At 38.8% G+C, this 27697-nt stretch overlaps 2 protein-coding genes across 2 annotated transcripts in view; one reads left to right on the forward strand and one right to left on the reverse strand.

Annotated features, from left to right (window-relative positions):
* The window catches only part of LOC130918437 (mitochondrial carrier homolog 2-like), a 46548-nt gene extending 34006 nt beyond the window's left edge, over positions 1 to 12542 (forward strand). The window contains exons 6-13 of the mRNA XM_057840132.1: positions 5483 to 5540; positions 5693 to 5744; positions 5826 to 5885; positions 6518 to 6611; positions 8021 to 8068; positions 9057 to 9124; positions 9198 to 9273; positions 12050 to 12542. Of these exons, the coding sequence (XP_057696115.1) occupies positions 5483 to 5540; positions 5693 to 5744; positions 5826 to 5885; positions 6518 to 6611; positions 8021 to 8068; positions 9057 to 9124; positions 9198 to 9273; positions 12050 to 12136 (543 nt within the window). The 3' untranslated portion in view covers positions 12137 to 12542. The remainder of the gene's footprint in view (positions 1 to 5482; positions 5541 to 5692; positions 5745 to 5825; positions 5886 to 6517; positions 6612 to 8020; positions 8069 to 9056; positions 9125 to 9197; positions 9274 to 12049) is intronic.
* On the reverse strand, positions 4686 to 27305 carry znf414 (zinc finger protein 414). The gene is made up of 4 exons (XM_057840161.1): positions 27053 to 27305; positions 26790 to 26900; positions 18022 to 18127; positions 4686 to 15350 (listed from the first exon to the last, which is right to left on the reverse strand). The coding sequence occupies exons 1-4, from the start codon at positions 27102 to 27104 to the stop codon at positions 15128 to 15130; spliced, it is 492 nt and encodes a 163-aa protein (XP_057696144.1). The 5' UTR covers positions 27105 to 27305; the 3' UTR covers positions 4686 to 15127.
* Positions 27306 to 27697: the final 392 nt, after the last annotated feature.

Below are 27697 nucleotides of genomic sequence, written 5' to 3' on the forward strand. Positions count from 1 at the left end.
AAGCCATTTATTTAGCTATTGGGGAAAATACTTGGATAAAAAGAATATCCTGTAAGACTACTGGAGTAGAGGGACTGAAACAATGACATTTTGTGGCTCTCTTCGTCGCAGTTTCCTCGTAGTGAATAATACTCTCTCAATGGGCTGCATACTAAATCAGATGAAATCGGGACTCCGCTGACGTCATCCACCTGTTGGGGATGCTAGAGCCCTATAATGGTAGGCGTGGCTAACCGGCAGATTAAAAAACTAATTTCTCGTCATCTGCGCTTTGCTAAATTGTTGTATATAGTCAAATCGTCTCAAAATATAATTCTAATTCACATAATAATCCCATTTAAGACTTTTTTTTTTTCTCCCGTCGTACGCACTCTCACCAATCAGGACAGGATAAATACTAGTGCAAGAGACAGCAGGCAGGAGAGAGAGCTGCGGCTGCATCTGAGCCTAAATAACCCAGTTTTAAATCGATTTTTTTTTTTCATTCCGGCCGGCTGATAATCAGGCTAATATATACTGTGTTGTTAATAACGGCGTTCGAGTATAACGTGGTTACTAAGCAGCATTATTGAATGAGAGACCAGCTAGACCCAACCTTGCCTATCAGAGGGCAGTGTATCCTCCACCATTAAACAAAATATAATACTTTTGGACTTTTTGGATGCTTATTTGGAATTCATAAAGGGTTACTTGCACGGAAATTTGGGTTAGGTCGCCAGCATGGGAACAGAACTCGTTCGTAACCTGGGCACTACCTGTAGAATGAAATACCAGATATGCATACAATAACTGTAAAAAATAACCATTTAGAATAATTAAACCAAATAAATAACCAAATTAAAGGACGAATAATATGCTGTGCTTACCATTAAGGGTGTGCCAATAAATCGATTATCAGATGCATCGCGATTTGACACGTGACAATTCGATTATAATTCGTAAATGTTCAAAAACGATGGGATTCCCTAATAACTTTATGACAGCCGCTAATAGCAGAACGAAATTCAAGAAACGTCTGCCGCCTGGATACTTTTGATGGACACACGCACAACGTTATGATAGATGCAGCTGGTTACTGAGCGAGAGATTTACTCCTTTTCACAAAGACTTTGAGACTTGAGACCCGGCGGTCGTGCGTTTTGCGCGCACGTTATTTTTTAGAGCAAGAGGGGAAGAGAGATTGCTCCTTGCCTTTCAGTTGTCCCGCAGTAGGTTCAAGTCCTGTTAATTGGAAAAAGTCCCTAGTGCTTTGCTAAGACCCGTGTCTGTCTATCAGAGGTGAGTACACGTACCCTCTTGTAGCTTTTATTGTTGTTTTTGAGATGTTACTAATTAGCGCCGATCGCTATGCTAATTCACGACTTCGCTTAATTTCCATGTCAAGTTGTGAATTGTTTGGTGGTGTACAAATGTTATTCCAGATGCAGAACGTTTAAGTACAATGGAAACACTTCAAACATGAGAAATAGTACAGAAATCTGTGAAAACAAAGTATATCGGTTAAAAGAAGTCTTTGTTTCCAGAAAATGTGCAATTCAATCCACCAGTGTAAATTTTATTGTATTGTTGAGAGAATACGTACTGCCTTTGAAACAGCTAATGTTTTTGCAGCTTCTTGTGAAATAGAGTATCTCAAGGTCAGCTGTGTGTTGTGTAGGCATGGTGAGAAATAAGTACTGCCTTTAAAATGGTTAATTTTTAAAAAGCAGTTTAAGGGCAGCTTTTTGTTGTATGGGCATGTTTCCATCATTCATGTGGGACCATCATCGTTCAATAATCGAATCTCAGCACCCTGAATCGTAATCAAATCGAATTGAATCGAATCGTGGGCTGCCTAAGATGGCACACACCTATTTGCCATCAATGCTGAAAGGTGGGGGACAAGACATGTTATGCGATTTAAAAAAAAAAAAAAAAAAAAAAAAAAAACTGGAGAAAACCAGCTGCGTTGTAAAGTCTAAATCATGTAAGTCGGTACTCCAGATCGCTCTGCATCGAGTCGAGAGGGGCCGACCCCTTCGCTGGCTGAGCGGTGACCACACATTGCCTGCCAGTGTTGTTAATAACGGCGTTCGAATATAATGGCGTTACTAACGGTGTTATTTTTTTCAGTAGTGAGTAATCGAAATAATTCCTTTTCTCATCTTGGCAACGCCGTTACCGTTACTGAATCCACGTGGCTGGGCATAATTTTAGCAATAAAATTTATACACAAGAGGTGCCGAATCGGACTAAATAAGTTCCGGAACAGGTGGGGTCCAAAATCAAGAGGTACCGTTGTTCCTGCATGATCCGGCTCAAATTAACCCCTGCCGATAGCCTACATGATGCTACGTTAGATATCACATATATCAGGCATGAAAATATCTCACCTTTCGGCGAAATTCGCCGTTTTGAAGTCAAAAAGGGCGACCTACGTGAATTGCGTAGATCCGAGGAGAAATTATTTTTTTTGGGGGGGGGGGGTCGGGAGGTTTTATTTAATTATTATTATTATTATCATCATGTGGTTAACTAAGTACGTAAACTGAGCACTTAAGAAAATCCTTCTAGATGCTTCGCTGACGAGACCCAATCATCGGCCCGTTCCATTATTCCAATCGCGCGCACTCTTTACGTGTACATGGAGTGCTTGGAGAGCCTTTGGTTGCATTGCAAAGCTGCGAAAGCAAAAAGCAGGCCTTATCCAGAGCGGGGCAGACCAGAGCGCAGCATACACACTTCCCTGTATTTGCCAGCAGATTGAATTTGGTGAGTAATGCTTTCAATCGTTTTCATATTTTGCGATATGATAAAGTTACTGCCATTCGTTGCAGCTTGCGTTGAACACTGCCAGAGCTAGCCAAATCTCCCGTGAAAAAATAGCTCCCGTTAAATTGGCGTCAAGCTCGTGTATTTAGCGGTAATATTAACGAAGAAACGCACTGTTGAGTCAAATTAAGCGGCATGCTCTCGGATGGAGTGGGGCGCCTCGCATCGCTCCCGTCGTCCGCCAGAGACACGTTATTTTCGGCTGGGACTTGAGCTGACGGCCGGTGTTCTGCCAAAATATTCTACAATGGCCGAACACCTGTTGTGTCGGCACAACACCGGCCCGACGAGTGGTGGGAATGACTCTTGCTTCTTAAAGCTTTTCAGAAATACAGGGATCCCTCGTTTTTCGCGGTTAATGGGGACCAGAACCCGCCGCAATAAGTGAAAACCGCGAAGTAGCGCCCCCCCCCCCCCCCCATATTTTTTTTTTTGTGCGTGTTCAATGTATTTATTCAGATTTTACATTGGAAAAAAGAAACATTATATATGACCTTTTTTCACTTTTTTCACCAAAGTATCATTTATAAATGGTTTTCAAGCACTTCAAAATGTAAGAATTAAGATAAGTTTTAAACATGTTACTGCCCCACTGAATTATTTTTAAACAAGAATAAAGTAGTAAGAAAATGCTTGGCTTTATTAAATGCTTCATAGTGAGTCTACTCAAACCCTCTCAGGCTTTGTTAAACGGTGATTGACACATGTGAAAAGTTTTTCTTTTTATATATATTTTGTTTGAAGCAACTTATTTGATTGAATAATAAAGACACAAATGTCCTAGCCAAAATGTGGCCCAAACGCAAAACAACATTACTTCAATGGAAAAATTTGTTTGTCAAGAAAAATAGTTTTCAAATGCTTTTTTTGTCTCAAATTCATTTTTGCAATCAAAAACAATTTTTATTGTTGAAGTGACTTTTTTGAGATTAAAAGTATATACTGTATTTTGATTGAAGCCACTTTGTTTTTGATAGAAGTAACTTTGTTTTTTGATTGAATAACAAAAACACAAGTCTACCTCCATCATTATTGAGAGAGAAAGAAATTAAGAAAGCTTTAAAACAAAGCCACCGGGGAGGCTGTTTTTTTTTTTTTTTTTTTTTTTAATTATATTTCATTACATAGACATACCTCGTAGGGAAAGGAGATTGAGGGATAAAAAAAGGAGTTGGATGAGGCTGCTACAGGCAGTGGATACCTCATCAGCTGGGTGAATAGCAGACCTGGTAAGAACAAGTTTGCAAGGATAGTCGGGTATTAAATACAATTATAAACACAATTACAATGTTATGTAAGATTTTATGTCATTGCTTTATTAATCATTAGGTGCTAGAGTTGTTAAGTATTGATAATAATGAAATAATAGTTTTGAGAAAACTGTGCTGTTGGTGGCTCAGTGACCATCTGATGTGGTTTGTTCTCAGATGAACAAGTTGAGGAAGGAAGTTTTGATGCAGAGATTGAAGGAAGAAAAGAGGCAGACTGACTGAGTCACAGCCAGAAAGTGTTGATGGCAGTTTTGATTTCTATTCACTGTTGCCCCCTCCCAATTAAAGTATGTCACAGTTGCAGCCAATTATTATCTGAAGCTGGTTAAAATTGAAGTTATGTTGTTTTAAGGTGTATTAAATACTTTTTCATGTGCCCCTTTTGATCTACAAGCACCCGCCCCTCCGCCGTGCAGTTGTTTTAAGGTGTATTAAATACTTTTTCATGTGCCCCTTTTGATCTACAAGCACCCGCCCCTCCACCGGTCTCTGCACGGCCCTGCTGAAACACAGTGTGGGTCGACAGAGCTCAGTATTTTGTTGGGGTGTACAGTGTACTGGAACATATTTCCTCTACGCCCTTCTCACCTTTTTAACCCCTGACCCATTTTCATGCCTGATATATAATTAGATGCAAACGACAGACACGGCGGCATTAGCAACATGTATAAAGAACTAGATGCGTTGGTAAACAGCTGCCATCTTAAAGCAGTAGACTTCTCAGGAAGGCTCTGTTGTAGAGAACCTTCCTAGCAAACATAAGTAACTTATTATCTAAAATGCTCCTAAATCGGCAAAATCTTGACTTAAATCTATCTTTTAAATGATGAAACAGTTTTAAAACTTAACCATGTCGAAAGTAGACAGAAGGGAACTAATGCAATAACGAGAGCCATTTGAACAGCTGTAACGTTTGATTCACAACATTAAATGACTTACAAACATAGAAAAGGTTACTATCTAGTAATCGAAATATCTGCAATATCCCTGTGTCTAGTTAAGATTAGGGTAAAGAATTGGGCTAGGCCAATTGTCCCAAAAACCCTTTTAAACTTAAAAAAAAAAAAAACATGAAAATTATCACCAGTTACTTTATCAAGTAACTAATTACTCTTACATTCAGGTCACTGAGTTACTAATGCAATTACTTTTTTGGAGAAGTATTTTGTAACTAATTAATTACTTTTTAAAAGTAAGATTAACAACACTGTTGTCCACCTTATTTTCTTCTGTTGTATTTTCCCTTGCCAAACCAGCTCGTTATATTTCCACCAACTAGTGGATTTAACCGTGAAGAAGTTTGTCAGCATAAAAAAATACTCGCACTGGCTTTAAATTTAGTGGCAAAATGTGACCATTTGGTAAGCTTAAGTGTGTTTTGTACATTTCTTCTTCTCCAGACAAACAAAGAGATGATAGCTCGTTCTTTTGCCACCATCATTACGCATCCCTTTCATGGTATGTAATTTGGACTTCACTCATATAAACTGCACTTGGTTGCCTTCATCTACTGTTATAAACGGTATGATTTGTTTGAACGTGTTGGTGGGCTGAAAGAAAATTGAGCTGAATTCCTTTTGTTGCGTTCATTTTCTTGCATTGTCTTACAGTGATTACGTTGCGTTGTATGGTGCAGTTTATTGGAAGAGAAACAAAATACAGGTAACATTTTCATGCATTCCAAACACTTGACAAACTGTAGAAGCTGTATCATTTGGAAAATGATATGAATCCCTTTTTTAGCGGAGTCTTTGATTCCATCATCACGATCTACAGAGAAGAAGGGATGCTGGGATTCTTTGCGTATGTTTATTATTTCAGTTATTTCTTCAAAATTTTCATTTACACATTTACACACAGCTCTCATGATAAAAAAATATTTTGGCTCTATAAGTCCTTCACAAAATAATCCTGATACATCACTGAGCCAGACGTAAATACAATGTATCCAGAAATTATTCACCACACGCTTCAGTCTTTTACTTTTTTCCAGATGGATTTTTTTTTTTTTTTTAATAACAAATTTATTAGAAATAAAAAAAAACAACAATTCATACATTTCGTTACATTGTCAGTCTGTCATTAATCTTAAAAATAAATGTTTGTTCTTTTTTTTTTGTGTGTGTGTGTGTGTTTTTTTTTTTTTTAATCGGATTATTTTGAGGTTTCTTCCCTGCCCACGAATGTGTCACACTGTTCACACAAGTGGGAATGGTCTAAAATGTCCCAAAATCAAAAATCTTGGGACAATAGTTGCTCTTTTTAGATGTTGAAAAAGGGCATGATACCGTATCTCCATATAAATTCTGGTGAGGATTGATTGCTGTGTTGGACATCAAGCTAGGGTACAAATTTAAAAGCAGATACTGTTGCTGATTCATGCTGTACTGTTTTATCCCCCACAATTCTATCTTACTTTTCCCTTTTTCTCATAGTGGATTGATCCCCCGACTCCTTGGAGATATCTTCGCTCTGTGGATTTGTAACCTGCTGGCTCACTTCGTCAACACTTACGCTATTGATGATTCGGTATGGTTCGTTTTGTTTTAAGTCCATATATGTATTTGTGAATACAGTGGTGGTAAAACATTTTGAACAATTTTTCTTGATGAATAGATTTCTAAAGATGTTAGTAACAGTCCTAGTAATCCACACATGCAAAAACATATATAACATAGATATCCACACATTAGGTTACATCAGTACTTCTCAAATAGTGGGGCATAGAGCGATGCCGAGGGTGGCGCATGTGACCTCGGGGCACATAATTTTTTTGCCGTACTAGAATAAAGTGTAATTGCAGATCCACTCAGTGGGTGGTAGTGGTGCTCTCATTTTCAGAGTGGGCTGCATTTTTTAAACAAACTAGAGCACACAGCAAAGAGCACTGGAGATATTAAGAGCTACGACAAGGAAATATGACAAAGCGTATGTAGCGTTTGGCTATGACTTTTAATACAGTGTGAGATGAGGACAGACCAGTCTGTTTACTGTGTCTAAAAATGTTTGCAGCAGGCACAGGAAGCCAAATCAATGAAGACCTTGGACACCAATCACATTGATGAGCCGCTTGATTTTTTTTTCCCTAGCAAAAACATGCCAAATATTGCTAACAGTCATTCCGCTTTGTCAGTAGAGCAGTAAACCATTGAGCACTGTTAGCATCATATACAGTGGCATACCAAGTTGCTCAGTGCAAAATAACCCCACACCATAGCAAAGGAGCTGATACTGCCTACAGCAAAAATTTGTGACGATAATACACAGCAGGAAAAGCAGTACATTTTCTACAATTAGACCTACCTAGAAGCCATGAATTGTATGTAAAAAAGAAAAAAAAAATTCGCCAAGTTGTGTGAGTGTTTTAACATCCTCTGAACTTACTGACCAGAAAAGCCAAGTGGCTCTGCTTTAGACTGGCCAGTGTTTTAAGAGGACGCTCGCCATTCTGAAGCTTATTCCAATGCCAACGCTAGGAGTTAAATTTAGCGCCTGATGATCACTCAAGGCTAAAGCAACATTGCATATTCTCTCTTGCCAACATAGGAAATAAATCTTACCGTGTTTCCAAACAAGCAAGATGGAGCGCAGTATAGCTTGAGATAAAGTACATCCTAAAAACTGTTGCGGAAGGAGATCTCACATGAGTGACATGACCCAAACACTGCCACAATGCAAGCTGACGTACTCCACTTACAATATGAAAATGTCACACATTGTGAACATATGACAGAAACGATGTTGCATTTTCGTCTCGTCAGACGAAAACTGGCATTCGTCACAAATTATTCGTGTCCCAAGGCAGGTTTTTAGCTCGTCGTCGTCATGAAAAAATTGTTCGTTGACAAAATATTTTTCCTATCTTCATTGTTGACGAAAACAACACTGGTCTGGTTACAGCTAGAATCTTTTAAGTTTTTCCATTTTTCTGTCTACAGATGAGCCACACAGGAGAAATCAAGAACTGCTCTCAGGCTATGACAGGGGTAAGCTCTCGGTATTTATCCATGGGGTCATTGTGTGTTGATTCACGAAAGTTTCCCAGCGGCAACTCTAGTTAGTTTGATTTTGTGATGATACAGGGTGACCCAAAAAAAACTTTTTAAGAATCCAATAAAACCAAAAGTGACAAAAATATTTTATTCATAATAATTGAAACCTTAAAACATGTTAAAAAAACTGATGGAATTTTCATTTAAAATGACATTCTCCTGCATGAATGCATTCTTGAAATCTGTTGACAACTGATGAATAAAACAGGAGTCTTTGAAATACTTATTTGCAAGTAGCAGCACTTCTGGACAGCGAACAAGAAAACAATGTGCCATTTCAGTAATCCTGGTGAATTCAGAGGGAAATTCACAGTATCTCAGCTTAGATGGGGAATCAATGAGGCAACAGCAGATTTCAAGAATGCATTTGTACAGAACGTCATCATTTAAAAAAAAATGCAAATTACATTGCATTACACTGTTGCGAGGCTGCACTTCCTTATTATCCCATTCACCAGCAATGGTGTATGTCACACTGCACAAATTTCCTAAAGATATCGCAACGTTTTGTCAAGACGCGAGAAGAATGGAGACGACTCTGCAGTGAACATTTCACCCCAGACTGCTATGAAAATTGGCTGTCGCATGTTTCTCGGGTTTCCCGCTGTATTTAATCCTGATAAGGCATTCTGGGGAGAAAGCTTGCGCCTAATGTCAGAAAGCTCGGTTGACCCGTAACACAGCCAAAAACACCCAACAATGTCAGAGAGAGAGAGAGACACACACACATTGGACTACTCTGAATTGGCCTTCTATGAGCTCAGATATATTGACCGAGTAACATTTGCTCATGACCAAAAAGAAAAAGTACCTGTTGAAGTCCTAATGACAGAGAAATCGTTTCATTTTACCTCCAAATCTTGTGCTGCAACATAAGGCTGTTCCACCACTTAATGCCTTCTTTTGCTCCTTTTTTATCCAGTTCTTGGCCAGCATGCTCACATACCCTTTTGTTTTGGTGTCGAACATCATGGCTGTCAATAACTGCGGGTGAGTTAGCAGAGTAATATAGGTTTCCTAGTCTCCAATGATGTCTATCACACAATTTTCTTTATCCACTTAGGCTCACTGGAGGGCGTCCCCCCTATGCATCAATATATCCTACCTGGGTGCACTGTTGGAAACATCTAAGCAGAGAGGTCAGCTCATTTCTCTTTATTATTTTTTTTATTGGGGGGAGGGGGAGCAGGATTCCCACGGATCTTCTAAAGTCTTTTCTCATTCATTCATTTTCCGAGTCGCTTATCCTCACGAGTGTCACGGGCTTAAAAAATAAACTTTAAATGTCTTAAATTTAAAATCAATAATCAAGGTCTTAAATTGCTCTAAATGTAATGGAAAATTGCAGTCGATATTACATTTCCAGATGATGCGTTGAATACCTGGGAAATCACTGTCATCTGCCGCAAATATGGTGTGTATTTGTTTTCTAAATGGCCGTGACTAAATAGGAAAGTTTGGGATTATTATATGTTATATGGCAGGTTGTCGGCAACCTCGGCGTACGTCAGCAAAATCTTCGATTAGAATAGTGTTAGCTCACTGGCTGCCATTGATGGTGCTGGACGTCCATTTTGATTGGATTGGATGTTTAGCACTGTCAATGACACTGAAACCATAGCATTCAAAGCCAGTCTTTTGTGGGGATTTACAGGTTACCTCAGGTTTACTTTGAGTTACTTCCTATTCATCTGGGGACTCGAGATAATAATTTCAAGTGATGACGTGACTCGCAGCTCCCCATTTTCTCTAAAATGGACCCGAAAGGGTGCCATTCGTTTGTACTACTTGCGCTAGTTGTTGGAATACCCCGTTATTGAGAGTTGGTACGCTCCATCAGACGCGACAGTGGGGCTGCAATTGACGTCATCCTCAAAATTAATATGTCAATATCTATGAACAATAACAGCACAAACGCAGCATAAACAAATGGCATCATTTTGAATATCCTTATGATTCAACAGGAACGATGGAAACATGCTCATACAACAAAAAGCTGCCCTTAAGCTGCTTATTTATGTATTTTTTACAAGAAAGTGCATACACATTAACCATTTTAAACGGAGTACTTATTTCTCTCAACAATACAATAAACTGGTGGAATGAATTCCAAATTTTCTGGACACAACGTGTCTTTAGAAATAAGACTTCTTTTAACCAATATACTTTGTTTTCATGGTGTTACCTCCCTTGTGTAATTCTTGGAGTGACAGGTGGAAATCACAACTGCTCTTGATCACTTTTAACTTGTGGCGTTTATTGTCGAGCACATATAAAAGTCCAGCTCCAACATCGCCATACACTCATTACAGCGCGCGCACTTTCTTCTCTCCCTGCACGCCCACGCGCACACATGCCTGTCTGCTCCCAGGCAGCACTTGCAACAACAGATTTTTGTACTATTTCGCATGTTTGTAGTGTTACCGCTGTACTTAATCATGGTTTTACACGTTCTGCATATGAAATACACGTTAGCGAATTAGCTAAGCGCTCGGCGCTAACTATTAACATCTCAAAAACAACAACAATAAAGGCTAAACAGTACAAGAGGGTTCGTGTTCTTGCCTTTTATAGACGCACACAGGTCTTAGCAACACACTCAGGACATTTTTCAATTGAAATGCCTTAGAACTACTGCTGGACATCTGAAAGACAAGGAGCAACGAACTATCTCTTTTTCCCCTCTCGCTCTAAAAAATAACTTGCGCACAAAACCGACAGATCGCCGGATCGCGCTTCTGGTCCTGCCTGCCTGTCTCATACACAAATTTATTTTCCAGTCTTTTAAAAAGGAGTAAATCTCTCTTCCAGTAAATGGGAGCATCCATTATAACGTTGTGCGTGCGTCCGTTAACGGTGTCCAGGCGGCAGACGTGTCTTGAATTTCGTTCCGCTACAAGTGGCTGTCATAAGTTATGAGGGAAAATCGTTTTTGAACCTTTATGAATCGTAATCGAATCATCACGTGTCGAATCGTGATGCATGTAATAATCTTTTTTTTTTTTTTTTTTTTAATTCCTGTAGTTAACATAGTACAATACACATATAGGAGGACACTTCTGTTGAAGCAGTGTCCTACTAAGGCTTTCACATTACTTACAGTGGCTGCTGGCCGAAAAAAAAAACTTCTAACATCCCTCCTTGAAGCGGGCAGAAGAGGCAGCAAGTCGACATGTAACGTAATTCTGCATTGTGAGAGTGTGTGCGTGGGGGGCTGTCAAGTCAGCAGCCAATCAAACGTGCGTTTGAGGAAAAAACATGGACTGGCTCATTCAGCAAGTGAAAAAGGGGTAAATGTAAGTCTGAAAACAATTCACTTAATAACGGTAGGGTCAATTTTATCGTTACAACATATGGGAAGAGAATCTAGATGACTTATATAGCTGAACACATTATATAATACAAATAAGGTTGCTTCAAAGTTGGTGGGGACAATTTAAGCATCCTGAAAAGTTGCTAGTGTTATGTCCCTACCGTCCCTTTGCAAACCTATGCCCTTGAGTTCCACCCAAGGCTAAAATAAGAACAATAACTTATTTTATATGATTTATTTATTTTAAGTCCACCGCTCACTTTTTTGCCGAGAAGTCTGCTCCCACATACACAATGAATGGGTTGCCGCTGAACCCTTCACACCAGGCTGTCGCTGGTTAGAAACTGCCTTAAACGTATGACACCATTTGTAGCCATTTTTAATTTAAATGGGGGGATGGTCAACCTCAGATTGACCTATAAAAGAATTATAAATATCTTAAAAACAATAGCGGCACAAACGTTTATATATAAATTTGTGTCTGATGGGGGGCCAACTTGACAGAGGTGTGGTTCTGTCTCTCCTGAAAGTACGTGACTAAAATTGCTTCATGAATTTTTGCCACGGCTAACTATTTTTTCTTTTTTTTTTTCCTAATCCAGGGAAACATGAGCAGAGGAAGCAGTTTATTCTTCCGAAGGCTTCCAGCAGGAAAGACGTACGCCATTGATCAGAAAATATTTTATTAACGGGAAATGATGCAACAATAATGAGCAAAACAGATCAACAGTGTCTCATCTGAGGGATTATTATTCTTTTTGTACGCCCTTTTTCCTATTTATAACAGTTGTCAATTAAAAATGACTCATGTTTTCAGAGTCCTAAGAAAGTAGAATAGAATGGATAGGATTTCCTTCGACGGATGGACCAAGTTATTGAAGCAGATTAATACTTTCTTTTCATTGATTATTCCTTTACAAACACTTTAAATTGCATGATATGTCTTGCATTAGGATGATTAAATGGCTTTGACATGTGATATTGTGTTATAATACAGTAAACAGACCTTTTTATCTGTGACAGTAGTCAAGTACTTCTATCAGCTCATTCTTAATATCAAATAAAATTTGGGGGATTTTGTCCATTTCTTGTAAAGGGGGTCCGTAGAATTCATCATCTGTCTCTATGCCAGCTTTTATCGAGGGAAAATATGATTCCCAAACATAAGGATAAGGTAGCTGGATGCCCTTGTTTGCAAGTGGCATATGGGTGGAAACCTCTGAAGTACATCACGATATGATTTACTTACGAGAACGATGATTTCACGATATGGCTATACAACAATTACAGATACCTGGGTGAAGAACTCATTGATATTCTACTAAACAATTATTAACAAGGTATTTTCATCCTTCTCCTGTGAATTGGAATGAGTTTGATCACTTAGTCACTGGTAGGGCTACTTCAAATGGATTGGACAACAATCTCAATGGCAAAGAGTTCAATTTTGGGACATTTGCTGTTGATTTTGGGTTACACAATAGCAAGTGACCCGGGGGATCTCCCCAAATGACTTGGAAGTGACCTGTAAATGCCCCGAAAATCGGAAAGACTGGGTGTGAGTTTTCATTCCCAGTCTTAATCGATAGGGCATCTAGCGGCATCAACGGCAGCCATCGAGTTAACAGATTTTGGTAGCAACTTGTTGGTTGGATTTTTGTAAGTTGAAAGGGTGAGATGTAGAATTGGTCAAAGAGTGCAGGCTAAAAACGGACAGAAATTGGAATTTATGTGGGGAGCTTTGCCTTGAAAAAAAGACTGCAGCTAAAGCTTGCTCATTTTCAATGTAAGATGTTCTAAAAATATCAAATACCGTTATAGCTAGTCTCTTTGAAAGTCAAAAAATGATGTCTATCCAAATTTGTTTTTTGGGGGGGGTTGGGTCACCCTGTACTTCTACTCTACTGTCGGTCACTTTCTTCCACAGGCACACGCACACTGAATGACGGGTTTGCTCAAAGCATCTAGCTTCTGACTTGAGCATTGATTCCTAACCTGGGTTTGAATGAACCCAGGGTGTTAGGTGAAGGTTAAGATACATAGAACCCCTATTTTCATACGCTGACTAAAGGCAGTCTCATTTTAAACTGTTTTACAATTTACAGGCTTTGTTCTTTCTATTGCTCGCCCTCTAATAGGAGAAACCGGTTTGCTCAGTGGAAGGTTGACTTGGACTTGGTATGAGGAATTCTAGACCTACAGGCAGCGTGGACTTCGCAGATAATAAACATTTGCTTCAAATTTTACATGTGGGAAAAAAATGAACGTTGACCTGAAAACAAATGATATGACGTTTCATTTTCAAACATGAAAACTGCAAAAGGCAAATTTATTTGTAGTGAATGTGACATTTGAACAGGAATTCACTTAAATATTAGCTTGCTAGCTTAGCTATGTTGGTTTTGAATTTGAAAATAAAAACTGAATTATGACTAAATATTGAAGGGTTCGGTGAATGCAAAGGTGAAACGTGTGGGGTTCGGTAAATTTACCAAGGTTAAGAATCACTTCACTTGTGTTATGCCTGCATCAGGTTCTCAGTCGTGTTACAGAAACAATGGTGTGTCCCAAAATTTGAAACCGCATTAAAAACAATGGGATGAAAACTGACAAAATGTTTTTAAATATATAGAAAAGTGTCAACTAAAAAAAAAAACAGTCACATGCAACATTAAATCTAGCTAAACACTAGCCTGGCAAGCCAGCCTGATTTTACCAGTGTTGCCAGATTCGAGACAGGAGAAAAATGGTTGATCACATTTATGCTACTTTTGACAAAAAATTGGCAGTTTTGGAAGGAACTGTTGTAACTAATTTTAACAGTAAAACTCGAGACCCCTTCAAGGTGAGCAGCATTGCTTTCTTAGAACAGCATCTCTTTATTCATGGCATTTTAGCGCTTCATAGGGCGTGGAACTGAACTGCGTGTCATTTCTAACATGGAGGTTTAATTCAACAAAAATCTTTTTAAAATGGCCTACCGTTAGATGGTTTCTTTTTAACTATTTCTAATGACTTTTTAAATTATTACCATTTAAATGTTTTTCCCTCCCCCCAAAATGGATTCTTTCATTTAACCCTTTATTTTTGTGATTTTCAGACCAATTCACAATTTTGGGGGGGGGGGGGGGGGAATTTGATGGATGCAAGTCAACACATGGGTCTGCAGGTTGCATATGAAAAATCAGGATTTAGCATGGGTTCTACATATTGGTGCTTACACTTTTTTTTTACAAATTTGAAAAAAGGTTCCGTTAAGATCCGATTTTTCAAATATTGGGATTCTCTGACTCATGATTCATGTTGCAGGCCTTAAGGGGTTTTAAATGATATATTTTTGTTATTGCCTATCTTTACCTGCTGAAACAAACTTATTGAAGTAATCATTTAAGGGTTTTTAGTGTGTGTATGTGTAATGATAGTAAGTGCTCCAGCCACGAGTATAACTGATAAATCAATAATCTTGTTATAAATGATCACAAAGTTCACGCACAAATCAATGGAGTACAAAACCAAATTTATGGTTTCAAACCATTTGCTAAGTAGTTCCACATTCTAACACTGCCTATATACATATACTTGTAGAAGGATTACATCCTTAATGCATTAAAAACAAAGGCAAGTTGACACCAGATGTCTCTTAGTTCAGCGGGAAACAATTTGGTGAGCAAGAATACTTTTTAAGAACTCTCCGGCTTAGTAGAGATCACTTTTTGTGGCGTGGGCATCACGTCTATCTGAGGGGGGTTCATAATGGCTGTCACGTTTGGATTGGTCACACCGACTGGCGGAAGAGTAGCCTGTTCTGATGACTTTGTTTTTCCCCGTGGAACTTTGGAACAGGTGTGGAGGTGAGTCAGAAGGCCACGGTAAGATCGCAGCTTGGTGCGGCAATTTTCACACCTATAGACAAACCCAAAAATATATACAGTACATAAATAATACATTTCATTTCTAGGTGCCTTTCAGGACAATAAAGGTACAAGATAAAAACTCCAAAGTTAAAATGCACACTTGTAATTTCACAATCTTATTGTTTTTATCAACAAGTAAGAACAACTGAATTATGAGTAAGAATAAGCGTATCCGAATAAATATGTTTTAGGTTGTGACTTGAAGCTTGTAAGAGACTCCAAAGTCTTTAAATCTTCAGGGAGAATGTTTTAAAGGTGGTCAAACAGGCAGGTGGGATCGTGAGTTGAATAGATGACCTCTGTGAAGTTGGCACCCCCATCAGACGCAATTCTATATAAAATCGAGGTAAATCGTTTGTGCTGCTATCGTTTTTAAGAATTTACAATTCTTTAATAGGTCAATCTGAGGTCAACCAGCTCCCCATTTGGATTAAAAATGGTGTCAGTCGTTTGTGCGCCTATCATTTTTGAGATAATTTTGAGTGATGTCACGCAGTTAGGGCTGCAGCTATCGATTATTTTAGTAGTTGATTAATCGATGAACTAGTTCGAATAATCGAGTGATCGGATGAGGAACACAAAAAATTAAAATACCTGAGCTGAGCCTCAAACGATATAGAATAAATAATAAGGATCTAATGTCAACAAAGGAAAAATCGGCTAAATTACATAGCAAAATTCCGCTAGGTTAATGCTATAAAACGCCAACAATTTTTTTTTTTAATAATGCTTTTAACAAATGGTTCACATATTCCCACGAAAAAAGGCTAAATATACCTATACCTAGAACTAAATTACAAATGCATTGAAAAAAACATTAGCGTAAACAAAAACTTGGCTTATGTTGGTCTTAACATGGAGCAGCTGGATTCAGCCATTGATATGAGGCAGACGAGAGAGCAGTTTATCCACCCAAATCAATAAAACAATGCAAACACTTTCAAAATAAACCATTACAAGGCCACTTTGATTAAACGAATACTCAAAGCAGCAAAATGTAATTTGAATATTTTTTTCTAATCGAATATAGCAGCACAAATGAATTTATTTACAGAACAAATGAGAACACATACACACACATAAATCTTATGAGAGAGGGATCGAATGTACAGTATGTATTGTTTATACATTTTTTTATGTATGTGCACGTGCACACTAGACATGTGCCGATTATCGGTTACAAGGTATACCATGGTATGAAAACGTCAAAGTTTCAGAACCCGAAATTTTTTTCCCGTCATACCGCCCCTACGGTATTAGCTGGAGAAATTCCTCGCTTGCAGCTGGAAGGCTCAACCCTCCCCCACCAGTTGTTTATCAGTGAGTCAGCTGTGCTACACAATGGCTGGAGGAGGTGAAACTCCTGAACTTTTTCCCCCATCGAAGAAAACGAAATCGCTGGTATGGGAATACTTTGGCTATAGAAAAGTTAGAGACGGCCGCGGCTTAAAGGAGGAGGGCCAACTGACATGTAAAATGTTGGCTGCCAAAGAGGCCATACCTCCAATATGATTTCGCATTTATACAAAATTAACGGTTAGGTAACACTGTCATGAACGTTTCCCACCAGCTAAGAGTTAACTCCAGCATGTTTAGTGTATGTAGCGGTGGTAAAACATGTTTTATTTATCTCTGGTGTTAAAGGGTATGGAACGGCAAAGGGGGTGTGAGACATCAATAGAACCGTTATGTGCCAAGATAACAAAATATTGATAAAGTTAACAAAAAAATCAATCACATTAATGAGCAATTATCAAAAATAGATCGAAAATGACGAACATTTCCGAAAGTGTTCCGGAAACAGACGAATGGGGCGGCGACATCACAACAAGTGATTGACAGTCGAGGCGGAGCCAGGTGCCATTGTTTTTTATCGACGAGAGAGTAGCGTTCGGGTTTGTTTGACCAAAACATCCCTAAAATGGATTCAAAACTGCTGTGCTATGTGGTGTACAAATAGCTATTTATCGGAATATAGTATCCATGAGTTCCCGAACGCGGAAAAAAAAAAGCTGGACTACGCAGACAATGGGTAAAGTTCGTCCGTGCAAAGAGGGCTAATTTTCTAGACCCAGCCTCCGGCACGGTTTTCTATTATTTTCCACCTGAAAGCTTCTCGAACTATGGACAAGTGAAATCGGGTTTTGCTGCAAGATTGCTGCTCAAAGCAGATGCGGTGCCCACCATACACCAGCCACCTAAATGTCCCGAGATATCAAGAAAGAGGACGATGACTGGCAAAGGAGGCTAAGGCTAAGCAAAGGAGGGGAGCAGCCAAGCTCGAAATGGCCAGAGTGAGTACTCTTATAATAAAAAAATATCAAGCTTTGGATACAGGACTGGACACATTTATAAATTATCGCTCGTAAAATATATAGAACAAATCCTCTGATCCCATTCATATTTGTGTCTGTTGGCAGAGCGAAAAACTATGATAGCGCAATAAATTATAATTATTCTATACATTATTTTGTGGTCACGGTGTATCAGCTTCACAAAAAGAAATGCAAAAAATATCATTTTTTCCACATCACAGTTTCACAATAAAGTGTCTTAACATCTTAAGCTTTCATCGATATGCACGATCTCTTGCGTGACAAGGAAAGACGGGAAAGAAGGTGGGGGGTAAAAAAATTTTTTTTTTAAATACAAAAACTCACAAGAAATACAAGTTGGGTTTATGATGACGTCTCATATGTTCCATCAATTTCTGCATGTTTGGGAAGGAGCAGCTACAGCCAACACTGGAGCACTGAAATACTTTTCCTGTAGAGATGATATAATCAGGACATACAGACAGAAAAAAAACATCGCCCCAAAAAAAACAAAAAAAAACGAACACATTTGCTCACATCTTAATTTGACCATGTTAATCTTCATTAAACAATTTCGGTCCATTTTATTAGAAATCAGATATTAACTCCAGGGGTGGGTAGTAAAACATTACATTTCTTTAGTAACTTTTGGATCGAAGAGTAGTTTACCACACAATAATTTTTACTTTTTGGTATATTGCCAAAACTTCATTCATCAACCATTACTTGAAGTTGTCCCACTTGTTCCAGACAACAAACGAGAACATCAAGCCCTACTTCAATACTGGGGTTTCAATTTTCTAACAAAATTCCAATAAGCGATCATCCTTCAAGGGTAAATGAATCAAGGCAATCTAGAGAGTGTTCTTGCACTCTTTTAAAAGGTCAAATATAATTTAAGACAAAAACAGGCCCCATCAATTTCTGATAAAGGAAAAACAAGTTATTTCACTGTAAATTAGGGATGTGACAAAATATCAAAATGGTGATATATCGTGATACTTTGCATCCCAAGAGGTTATCGAAACGCTCATGTCAAGAATCAAGATATCATTTTAAAAAGGTGTCAATGTTTTAAAAAAGAACAGTTTCCAACAAATTCATAATAGTCTCTCAGTTAAATCTATGGCTGCCATTGACGACAATCAACGCTAAATCCGTTAAGACTGGGAAACCAGAGCATTCACAGTCACTTTCCGATTTTCAAGGCATTTGCAGGTCACTTCCTGTTGAGTTTGAGTCACTGCCTATTCATTCGGGAGTTTCCCGGGTCACTTCCTGCTCTGTAACACAAAATCAAGAGGAAGTGACCCATAAAATGTCCCAAAATAAACAGAAAGCAAGGTTTCCCGTAGGATTTTTTGAAGTTGCGGTGGTGGGGTGCATCGGAGTCGGACCACCTCACTATGTCGTGCCACGGCAAAATTGAGTCATATCATAACAATTTTCTTTTTCACATTTTGTTTCCCCAAAAGAACCATAACAAAGATCTATTTGAAATATTTCATGAGACAGGCTAATATCGTAGCTCTCAGCTACGGTTCATGTATGTAAACTGCGTAGCTGATTACAGCTACATTACCCTACGTAATAATACGACCTTTTTATCTCGTAGCAATAGTACGACCTACATTTCGTAGTCCTTCTTTTTCCTTTTCTTTGGCCTTCAGATAGTTATTTTTAACACACATTTTAAGCAACAAAAAAAAAAAAAAAGCCTTTTTTGCATCAGGAATGTTCTTAATTCAAGATGTGATATTGTTGAAACATTATTTGAAAGCATTTTCCTCCTTGATTTTGGTGAAAAATGACCAACCTTTAGATGTATGGGCTTAATAAGAACAGATGGTAATATTTACCTAAAGTAAATTGAATAATCTGACCCATTAATCTGTTAAGTAGTCTTTAACACTCAAAACAAAATGAAAGTTATTCGAATAGAATTAAGAAAAATCATCATATTAAAAACATAAATTTGCAGTGTGAAAGTTGGTACGTCAATACAGATTTATTTTTGCATTAATCATTTAGCCTATCAATTAATTAGGTTCAAATTGGTGGTGAGAAATGTAGCCCTGACCCCGTTCACCTAATCTGTTTGGTTTTATTAATGTCTTGTCCCCAGCAAAAAGTGTACATGCAGCTTAGGCTGTTATATCATCCCTACCAATATTGAGACCAAACCTATGCCCTTGTAATGGACCAATTTCAAGGAGTAGGAGGACATTCTAATTCCTGTGTAAAGAGATTTACTAGTTTCGGTGAGAAGGTAAATATTTTTGTTGTTGTCGTTTTTGAACTACATTTCGTCGCAAACGCACATCGAGCTACCAATTAGCTCAGCAAGGAGAAGTATGAGAGTCATTTTTCGAGTGTCTGAGAGCTCGCGAAACTTGGATTAAAAAGCGCATTTATCAAGGTTTCGTCAGCCGTCCGCCGAAACAGTCTGCCTGGTAGCACATATATAAAAGTACGCCTACCCCTCTATTGAATGCGTTGTTGATATTAGCGTGGCCGCGCTTTCCCCGCCTCTCGGCGCAATTTCATTCAAACTTGCCGTTCGGACTTTCGCTGAAAAGTCCAATCCAAAATACTGTAATGCCCAGGATGGGGGTGGCGGTCGGGGGGGGAGAGGAGTCTGTATTGGCCTCCCCACTTTATTGTTGCAACAATAATAAAGAAAAACGATAACAAAATAACAGCGGGCTTCCGTGACGAGACCGCGATCTCGCTCATTATTCTTCTCGCTTCCCTCTACGTCACAGCTCCTCGTCCGATCGTCTCTTAAGGGGGCCTCCCATAGTTACGGACATTACAATACACAATGAATAGGTTGCCGCTGAACCATTCACACTAGGCTGCCGCTAGTTTGAAACGACCTTAAAAAAATTTATTTAAACATCAATTTTGCACGGCGAGGCAGCTTTTATTTTGTTGTGGCGTTGTGCCACAATAATAAATATGTAGGGGAAACCCTGGAAAGTGACTGAAAATCAACAAAAACCTGAAATGGCCCAAAACGACCTTGTTGCCTGGCATTGGCCGCCACTGACCGTCATAGAGTTGGGAGGGGGCCGTTTCAACTGGGAGGGGTTCATTCGCTGCCACCCTCCCAGTTCAAATGGTTTGGACGTCTACTAGTGATAAGCTTACAGCAGAAGGATGAAGATAACTGATAAACAGAAAAACAAGCCGTTTTGTAGAATATCCTAGAATGATTTCCTGACCAATGTATCGATAATCGTTGTATCGCCATATCGTGAGATCATCGTTATCGTGAGCTCTGTATCAAATTGTATCATATCGTGAGGTACCAAGAGGTTCCCACCCTCAATGTAAACACACTTCTGCCACAGACTGCCGGTGTTTTTTCCTCCCATTATGTGCAACTCGACAGCTCGTTCACCCTAACGAAAAAGTCTTTTTGCAAACTTTGCACTAGGGGTGGGAACCTCTGGGTAGTTCACGATATGATCTGCGATACAAGGCTCACGATAATGACAGTGTCACCATATGGCGAAGCAACAATTATCGATCCATGGGTCAGGAAATCATTTTAAGATATTCTACAAATCAACTAATTAACAGACAAACAAGCTCTTTTCATCCTTCTGCTGTGAATTGGAAAATGTTTATCACAACTAGACGTCCAATCCGTTTGAAGAGGGAGGGATGGCAGTGAATGAACGAATGTGTGTGTAGTGATTGGACGTCAGTGGCAGCCAATGCCAGGCAATGAGTTAATTCTGGGGGATTTCACATCATTTTCTGTTCATTTCCGTCACTTCCTTTCCCTATTGACACATTTACAGGTCACTTCCTATTGATTTTGGTGCATTTACATGTCACTTCCTGTAGAATTTGGGTTACTGAAAAGAAAGTGACTCAAGTGGTAAAAGGGACTCAGAATCAACAGGAAGTGAGCGGGACATCGACAGGCGGATCGGTGCAGCGTCTGCAGTAATGCGGACTCTGTACCGGTCCGTAGTGGTGAAGAAGGAGCTGAGCCGAAAGGCAAAGCTCTCGATTTACCAGTCGATCTACGTTCCTAACCTCACCTATGGTCACGAGCTGTGGGTCGTGACCGAAAGAACAAGATCCAGGATACAAGCGGCCGAAATGAGTTTCCTCCGCAGGGTGTCCGGGCTCTCCCTTGTGAGAAGCTCGGTCATCCGGGAGAGACTCGGCATCGAGACACTACTCCTCCGCGTAGAGAGGAGCCAGCTGAGGTGGCTCGGGCATCTGGTTTGGATGCCTCCTGGAGGCCTCCCTGGAGAGGTGTTCCGGGCATGTCTCATCGGCGGGAGGCCCCTGGGACGACCCAGGACACGCTTGAGGGAGTATGCCTCTCGGCTGGCCTGGGAACGCCTTGGGATCCCGCCGGAGGAGCTGGTTGAAGTGGCTGGGGAGAGGGAAGTCTGGGTTTCCCTGTTAAAGCTGCTGCCCCCGCGACCGGATGGGTGGGTGGATGGATGGATATAAATGCATGCCATTTACACAACGAAATAACGCTGGAAAAGTTTGTTAAACATTTCTCGTATGAGAGCAAAGCGTCACATTCGTTTACATTCAGCGAAGCCGACACAGGTTTCTGCATCTTTAACAATCAATTTGAAGCCTTTCCGTGCCCCACTCTTTTTTTATATTCCTTAGTTTAACATCCATACATCGTTTTAGTATACATATAAAAATATATATTTTAAAGGAAAAAAAAAAAAAAAAAAAAAGCAAGAGAGAAGTCCGGCGCGACCCGAACGAAAATAATTGACATTTTGGGCCCGCCCCGGCCCGAAATTTGGGTCGGATCAGGTTAGGTTCGTGCTTAAGATCCATCTTCAATAAAAAAATAAATAAAAAGCTTGTTAAATTAAAGGTGCAATGCAACAGAAAATTGATCAGATATTTAAGAGAAAGGAAAAAGTTAAGTTTGTTTTAGAGCTGAAACGAGTACTCGATCAACTCAATAACTCGAGTTTAAAAACTGATCCGAGTAATTTTATTCACCTCGAGTAATCGTTTATTTTGACAGCTCTAAGCATCACGTTTTGCTCGGACTACTTTTAATGCCGGACAACGCGCTGTCAAGCGCGGAGAGGAAGAAGGAAAAAAAAAAACTTACTGCAGCCGACAGCCGCCACAAACGACGCCAACGTTGCTAAATATTAGCCCGCACGATGCTACGTTGGTACAGGTAGCTTCTGATGCATCTCATAGAGATCACATGTATGTTGAACTAGATGCGAATTGACAGACTCGGCCGCGTCTCGGCAGCGTTAGTAAACAGCCGCCATCTTAAAGCAGTAGAGCGCTAAGCGCTAATAAATAAGATTAACGTTACTGTCACTACTAGCTCACGTAACGTTAGCCCTGAGGAGGGCTAGGTTTCAATTAATTATGACCACTGTCGATGCGTGGCTAACACGTCTTACATACAGGCTTTAACATAACATAGCATTGTGGAGTGAAGAGGGTGTAAAATAAAAACTTAATCATGCTAACTATCAATTTTAGCTCAGTAGTCATTGCTGGATAAAACACCAAGTAGCACTCGTCCCTAATGTGCTCCAATACAGCCCGTATCATACATTTATTTTGAACACTGCAAAAACTCAAAATCCTATCAGGACTTACAGTTTAGACTAACTAAAAACTTAACTAGAACTTAAAAATGGCTTGACACAAAGAGAAATTCAATTGAAACACGTGGGAAAAAATCCTAACTTTTAAGCGATGGGTGTTATCAAGCGTAACGGCATTTTTAGGTAAGATATATATATATATATATATATTAGGGCTGTCAAACGATTAAAATTTTTAATCGAGTTAATTACAGTTTAAAAATTAATTAATCATAATTAATCACAATTAATCGCAATTCAAACCATCTATAAAATACGCCATATTTTTCTGTAAATTATATATATATTCTGTAAAATAAATTGTTGGAATGGAAAGATAAAACACAAGATGGATATATACATTCAACATACGGTACATAAGGACTGTAGTGGGCATTTCACTGTACTGTCATTTAAATCTGTCTATGCTGTCCTCACTCCGAAGCGTCTACTTTTTCCAAAGCTAGACAGCTAGTGAACGACGCCTTAATAATTAGACTTCTTCCTTTTTCATCTGATATTAATAAAATGGCCTCAAACCATTGTCCTCTTTAGACCGTCGTAAAACTACAAAATAAAAGTACACAAGCATTGCATTAGCAACAACGTTAGCTTAGCACGCTATACAGGTTCACTAAACAAACAAAAAGCGTCTCATACAAAAAATATAACATTTCGCTTACTAACATAATATGTACATTCTTTACAACCATACTTACGGACAAATCTTGTCCAAGGATCATATAAGCACAACATTATCAGCCCGAGACGTCGTGCAGCCATAATGAACTGGCAAGAAAATAATAAACCATGTCGCAAAGCGAACACAAGAGTTCGCTGTTAGACAGCAAAAAAAGCCTTGCTGTAAAACTTACCTAAAGGCAGAATACTTTCTGAGCGGGACATGTGCGTGGTTTAACGTGATTAATTTAAAAAATTAATTACCGCGCGTTAACGCGATAATTTTGACAGCCCTAATACATTTTTTTTTTTTTTTTTTTAAATAGGATCTAAAAGTTTTTTGAGTGAAAGCAGTAAATTAGTCTTTTTTTTTTTTTAAATTCTAGTTACATCTGAGATGCAATTGTTGGCTGTTTTCAACAATATACATCGAAAATAAAGACATTGATTGACTGAAAATGGTTCAAAATTAGATGCAATGTCTTGTTTTCTCATGTATATTTATAATTGCTCTTCACCTAAAAATATATTTGTTTTATCCGATTACTCAATTAATCGATAGAATTTTCAGTTGATTACTCGATTACTAAAATATTCGACAGCTGCAGCCCTGGTTTGTTTTGTATTATTTTATTTTATTTGGTTGGTTCAGCCTTCATTAATGTAAGGCTACTACTTATTTATTTCCTTATGATTAAAAAAAAAAAAAAAAAAAAAAAAAGCCTATGTTTGCTTTGTCTTCAAAATATATTCCATTTCACTGTCTGTGCTAGAGATGTCCCGATCGATCGGGTCCGATCACGTCATTTTCAAAGTATCGGAATCGGCAAAAAAATATCGGACATGCCTTTTTTCAATATAAATATATATATTTTAATTAAATGGTTTTCTAATTGTATTTAACGTTACAGACATAATGTGTTACACTCTTCCAGTCTTTAGTTTAAGCTTAAGGTAGGGTTATCAAATTTATCGCATTAACGGCGAGAATTAATATTTTTTTACATTTATCACGTTAAATAACCGCATGCGCTGCACGACCCACTCACGCATTGTCACGTTCAATCTATAATGGCGCTATTTTACCCATACAGTATATAGAGCTAAAAGGCAGCGTAAAATGAGTAGAGTGAATTTTGGCAGCCTTTGGAGCCTTTTTTTTTTGTTTTTTTTTTTAAATGGCTAGAGCCTTACAATCCTAGCCTGGTACTCACCGCTGTTCCAGCTATTGAGTCTGGCCACCATTAAGCGGATAAAATTTCCAGGGCGGAGCAAGCCACAGCAAACAGACAGCGGAGTGGACCAATCAGCGACGGGCGGGACGAGGAACTTGCGCGCGGAAGTAAACATACGAGGACAGCGGAGTTTATTCAACATGGCTAGCGCAAGACAGACTGTTGTCAATGACTTGTGTCGATGTGTTTTTGGTAATTTAAAACTGATTTTACCGTGGATTGGAATATATTCTCGGCTCTCTTGTTCGCCATCTGTGTTGTTGTGGAGACGACTTCCGACGCGGAAGAGTGACGTCACTCGTTAAGAACACGTCACGCAAATAAACAAATCTGATTTGTCGATTGATTTTGTACTTGCTCAAGAGGCCGTTAATGGGCTGGGTCCCAGACTATTCTCTCAGTGTTTGAAAAACACAGGGAGAACAGTCTGGCCGTGCCAGGCAATTACAATCCCTCTCCCAACGATTAGAATAATCGTGGGAAGCAATGTGGGGAAGAAAGGTAGTCGTAGATCTTTTTCTTCACACGTTATTTCCCAACGCAGAGAACATATATCAATTGGTACCACGACGCACAGTCATGGTTGCACTTCTCATCATGCATTTGGGCAGAAGTTAAATGGCTACAGTATCATTTACTAAAAGCTCAACAAATACACTAGATGGCAATATTTAGTCACAATATACAAAGTCACATTTATCCTTTAAGAATTACAAGTCTTTCTATCCTTGGATCCCTCTCACAGAAAGAATGTTAATAATGTAAATGCCATCTTGAAGATTTATTGTCATAATAAACAAATACAGTACTTATGTATGTATGTTGTATGTATGTATGTTGAATGTATATATTCGTTCGAGTTTTATTCATTTTTTTTCGTAATGCATTGCCAAAATGTATATCATCGGGAAAAATTATCGGGAATGATTGGAATTGAATCGGTAGCAAAACAAAAGCAATCGGATCGGGAAATATCGGGATCGGCAGATACTCAAACTAAAACGATCGGGATCGGATCGGGAGTAAAAAAACATGATCGGAACAACCCTAGTCTGTGCATATTATAAGTCATTTGCACCAAAAAAAAAAAAAAAAAAAAAACCCTAAAAAAAAAAGAATTTTTTTTTTTTTAAGTATTTTACTTAAAGTTTTTTTTTTTTTTTTTTAAGGGGGGGGCAGTGTTTACAATATATTATCTTCAATTTTAAAGTATATCCTATGTTCTTGAGTAGTTAAAATTGAGGACTTGCTTTTAAATTTGAGGAAATATAAATTAGATGGCATTTTAGATGGAATTTTGTAAATCAGTGAAAAAATACTATTTTGAATGGAAATCAGTTTCTCATTTATGCCTTGTTCCAGTGTAATGCAGCAGCCTAATGCATGTATGAAACCTATTCATTCATTTTCTGAGCCGCTTAAACTCACGAAGGTTACGTGGGCGCTGGAGCCCTGGAGTTCCGCAAGAAATTCTAGCCACCTTCACCCTTGTTTATAATGGAATCGTTAGGTCCCCAAAGATTCCCACCTCTACTGGTAACCTACTGGTTACTTCACCACTCCAAATGTAAATGCTTACCAGGAAGAGACTCTGTTGGGATGACATGGTCATTCACGTGACTTTCCAGTGCGCTCACATCCGTATAAGCACGTTTACAGCCGTAGAATTTACAAGATATCTTCTTGTGCCCTGTACAGAGGATACACCATCGTAAAATTGTCCCGCAAAAAATAAAAAACATAAACCACGAGAAATGAAGTGCCTATCGAAATGCTGTCGAAGCGCAGAGAAAGGTCATTGTTAAACACACGCCTGACTGAAAGACATCGCCTTGAACAAACCTTCATTGAAATGTTCACCAAATGACTGTAACGTGGTGCTCCGAGACGACATAGTTGTATTTTTTTCTCGTGATCCGCCACGACAACAAAGAAATTGACCTCAACCACTTGCGCAAACTCTTCTTCGTCAGTTAAAACGGCAGTAGCCAGTAGGTTCTTCTTCTTCTATATTATATGTAAGGTTAGATGTATTATGCCCGCTGTAAACCAACACATGCGCCAACGTCGTCACATGTCGGCCATTTTAAGAACAGAAACATCCGAACCGCATTTAAAAGGTAAAACGTAAACAAAACAAAACAAAAAAAAAAATAAAATAAAAAATAAAATAAACTGGAATAATATTTTTATAAAAATAGGCGACTGTTCCTTAAACAAAATAATAGCGCTTTTCAATTCTTACTGTACAAATAAATTATCTGAAATGTTCCGTTCCGTAGAAAATGCAGCTTTAACTAAAACCTCTTTTCTCTTCCAGCGAAATCTCTCACAACAATACAAATCTAACAACAACAAAAACACGTCACTTTTTATTTATTTTTTTAGCACTTTGAGGGGACGATGTAACACTGCTCCGACGTCTGTTTTCTCTAATACGGATTCTGAACACAGCAGAACTAACCACTGGTCAGGCTCTCTGGGAAC

This window comes from Corythoichthys intestinalis, chromosome 1 (assembly GCF_030265065.1).
Source record: "Corythoichthys intestinalis isolate RoL2023-P3 chromosome 1, ASM3026506v1, whole genome shotgun sequence".
Taxonomy (NCBI): Eukaryota; Metazoa; Chordata; class Actinopteri; order Syngnathiformes; family Syngnathidae; genus Corythoichthys; species Corythoichthys intestinalis.

Coding starts and splice junctions, on each gene's coding strand:
- znf414 (XM_057840161.1), bottom strand. CDS start 27,104: ATGTCGTCTCGGAGCACCACGTTACAGTCATTTGGTGAACATTTCAAT. Junction 26,901..27,052: donor TGGTGAACATTTCAATGAAG/GTTTGTTCAAGG, acceptor TCCTCTGTACAG/GGCACAAGAAGATATCTTGT. Junction 15,351..18,021: donor AAACCCAACTTGTATTTCTT/GTGAGTTTTTGT, acceptor GTTTGTCTATAG/GTGTGAAAATTGCCGCACCA.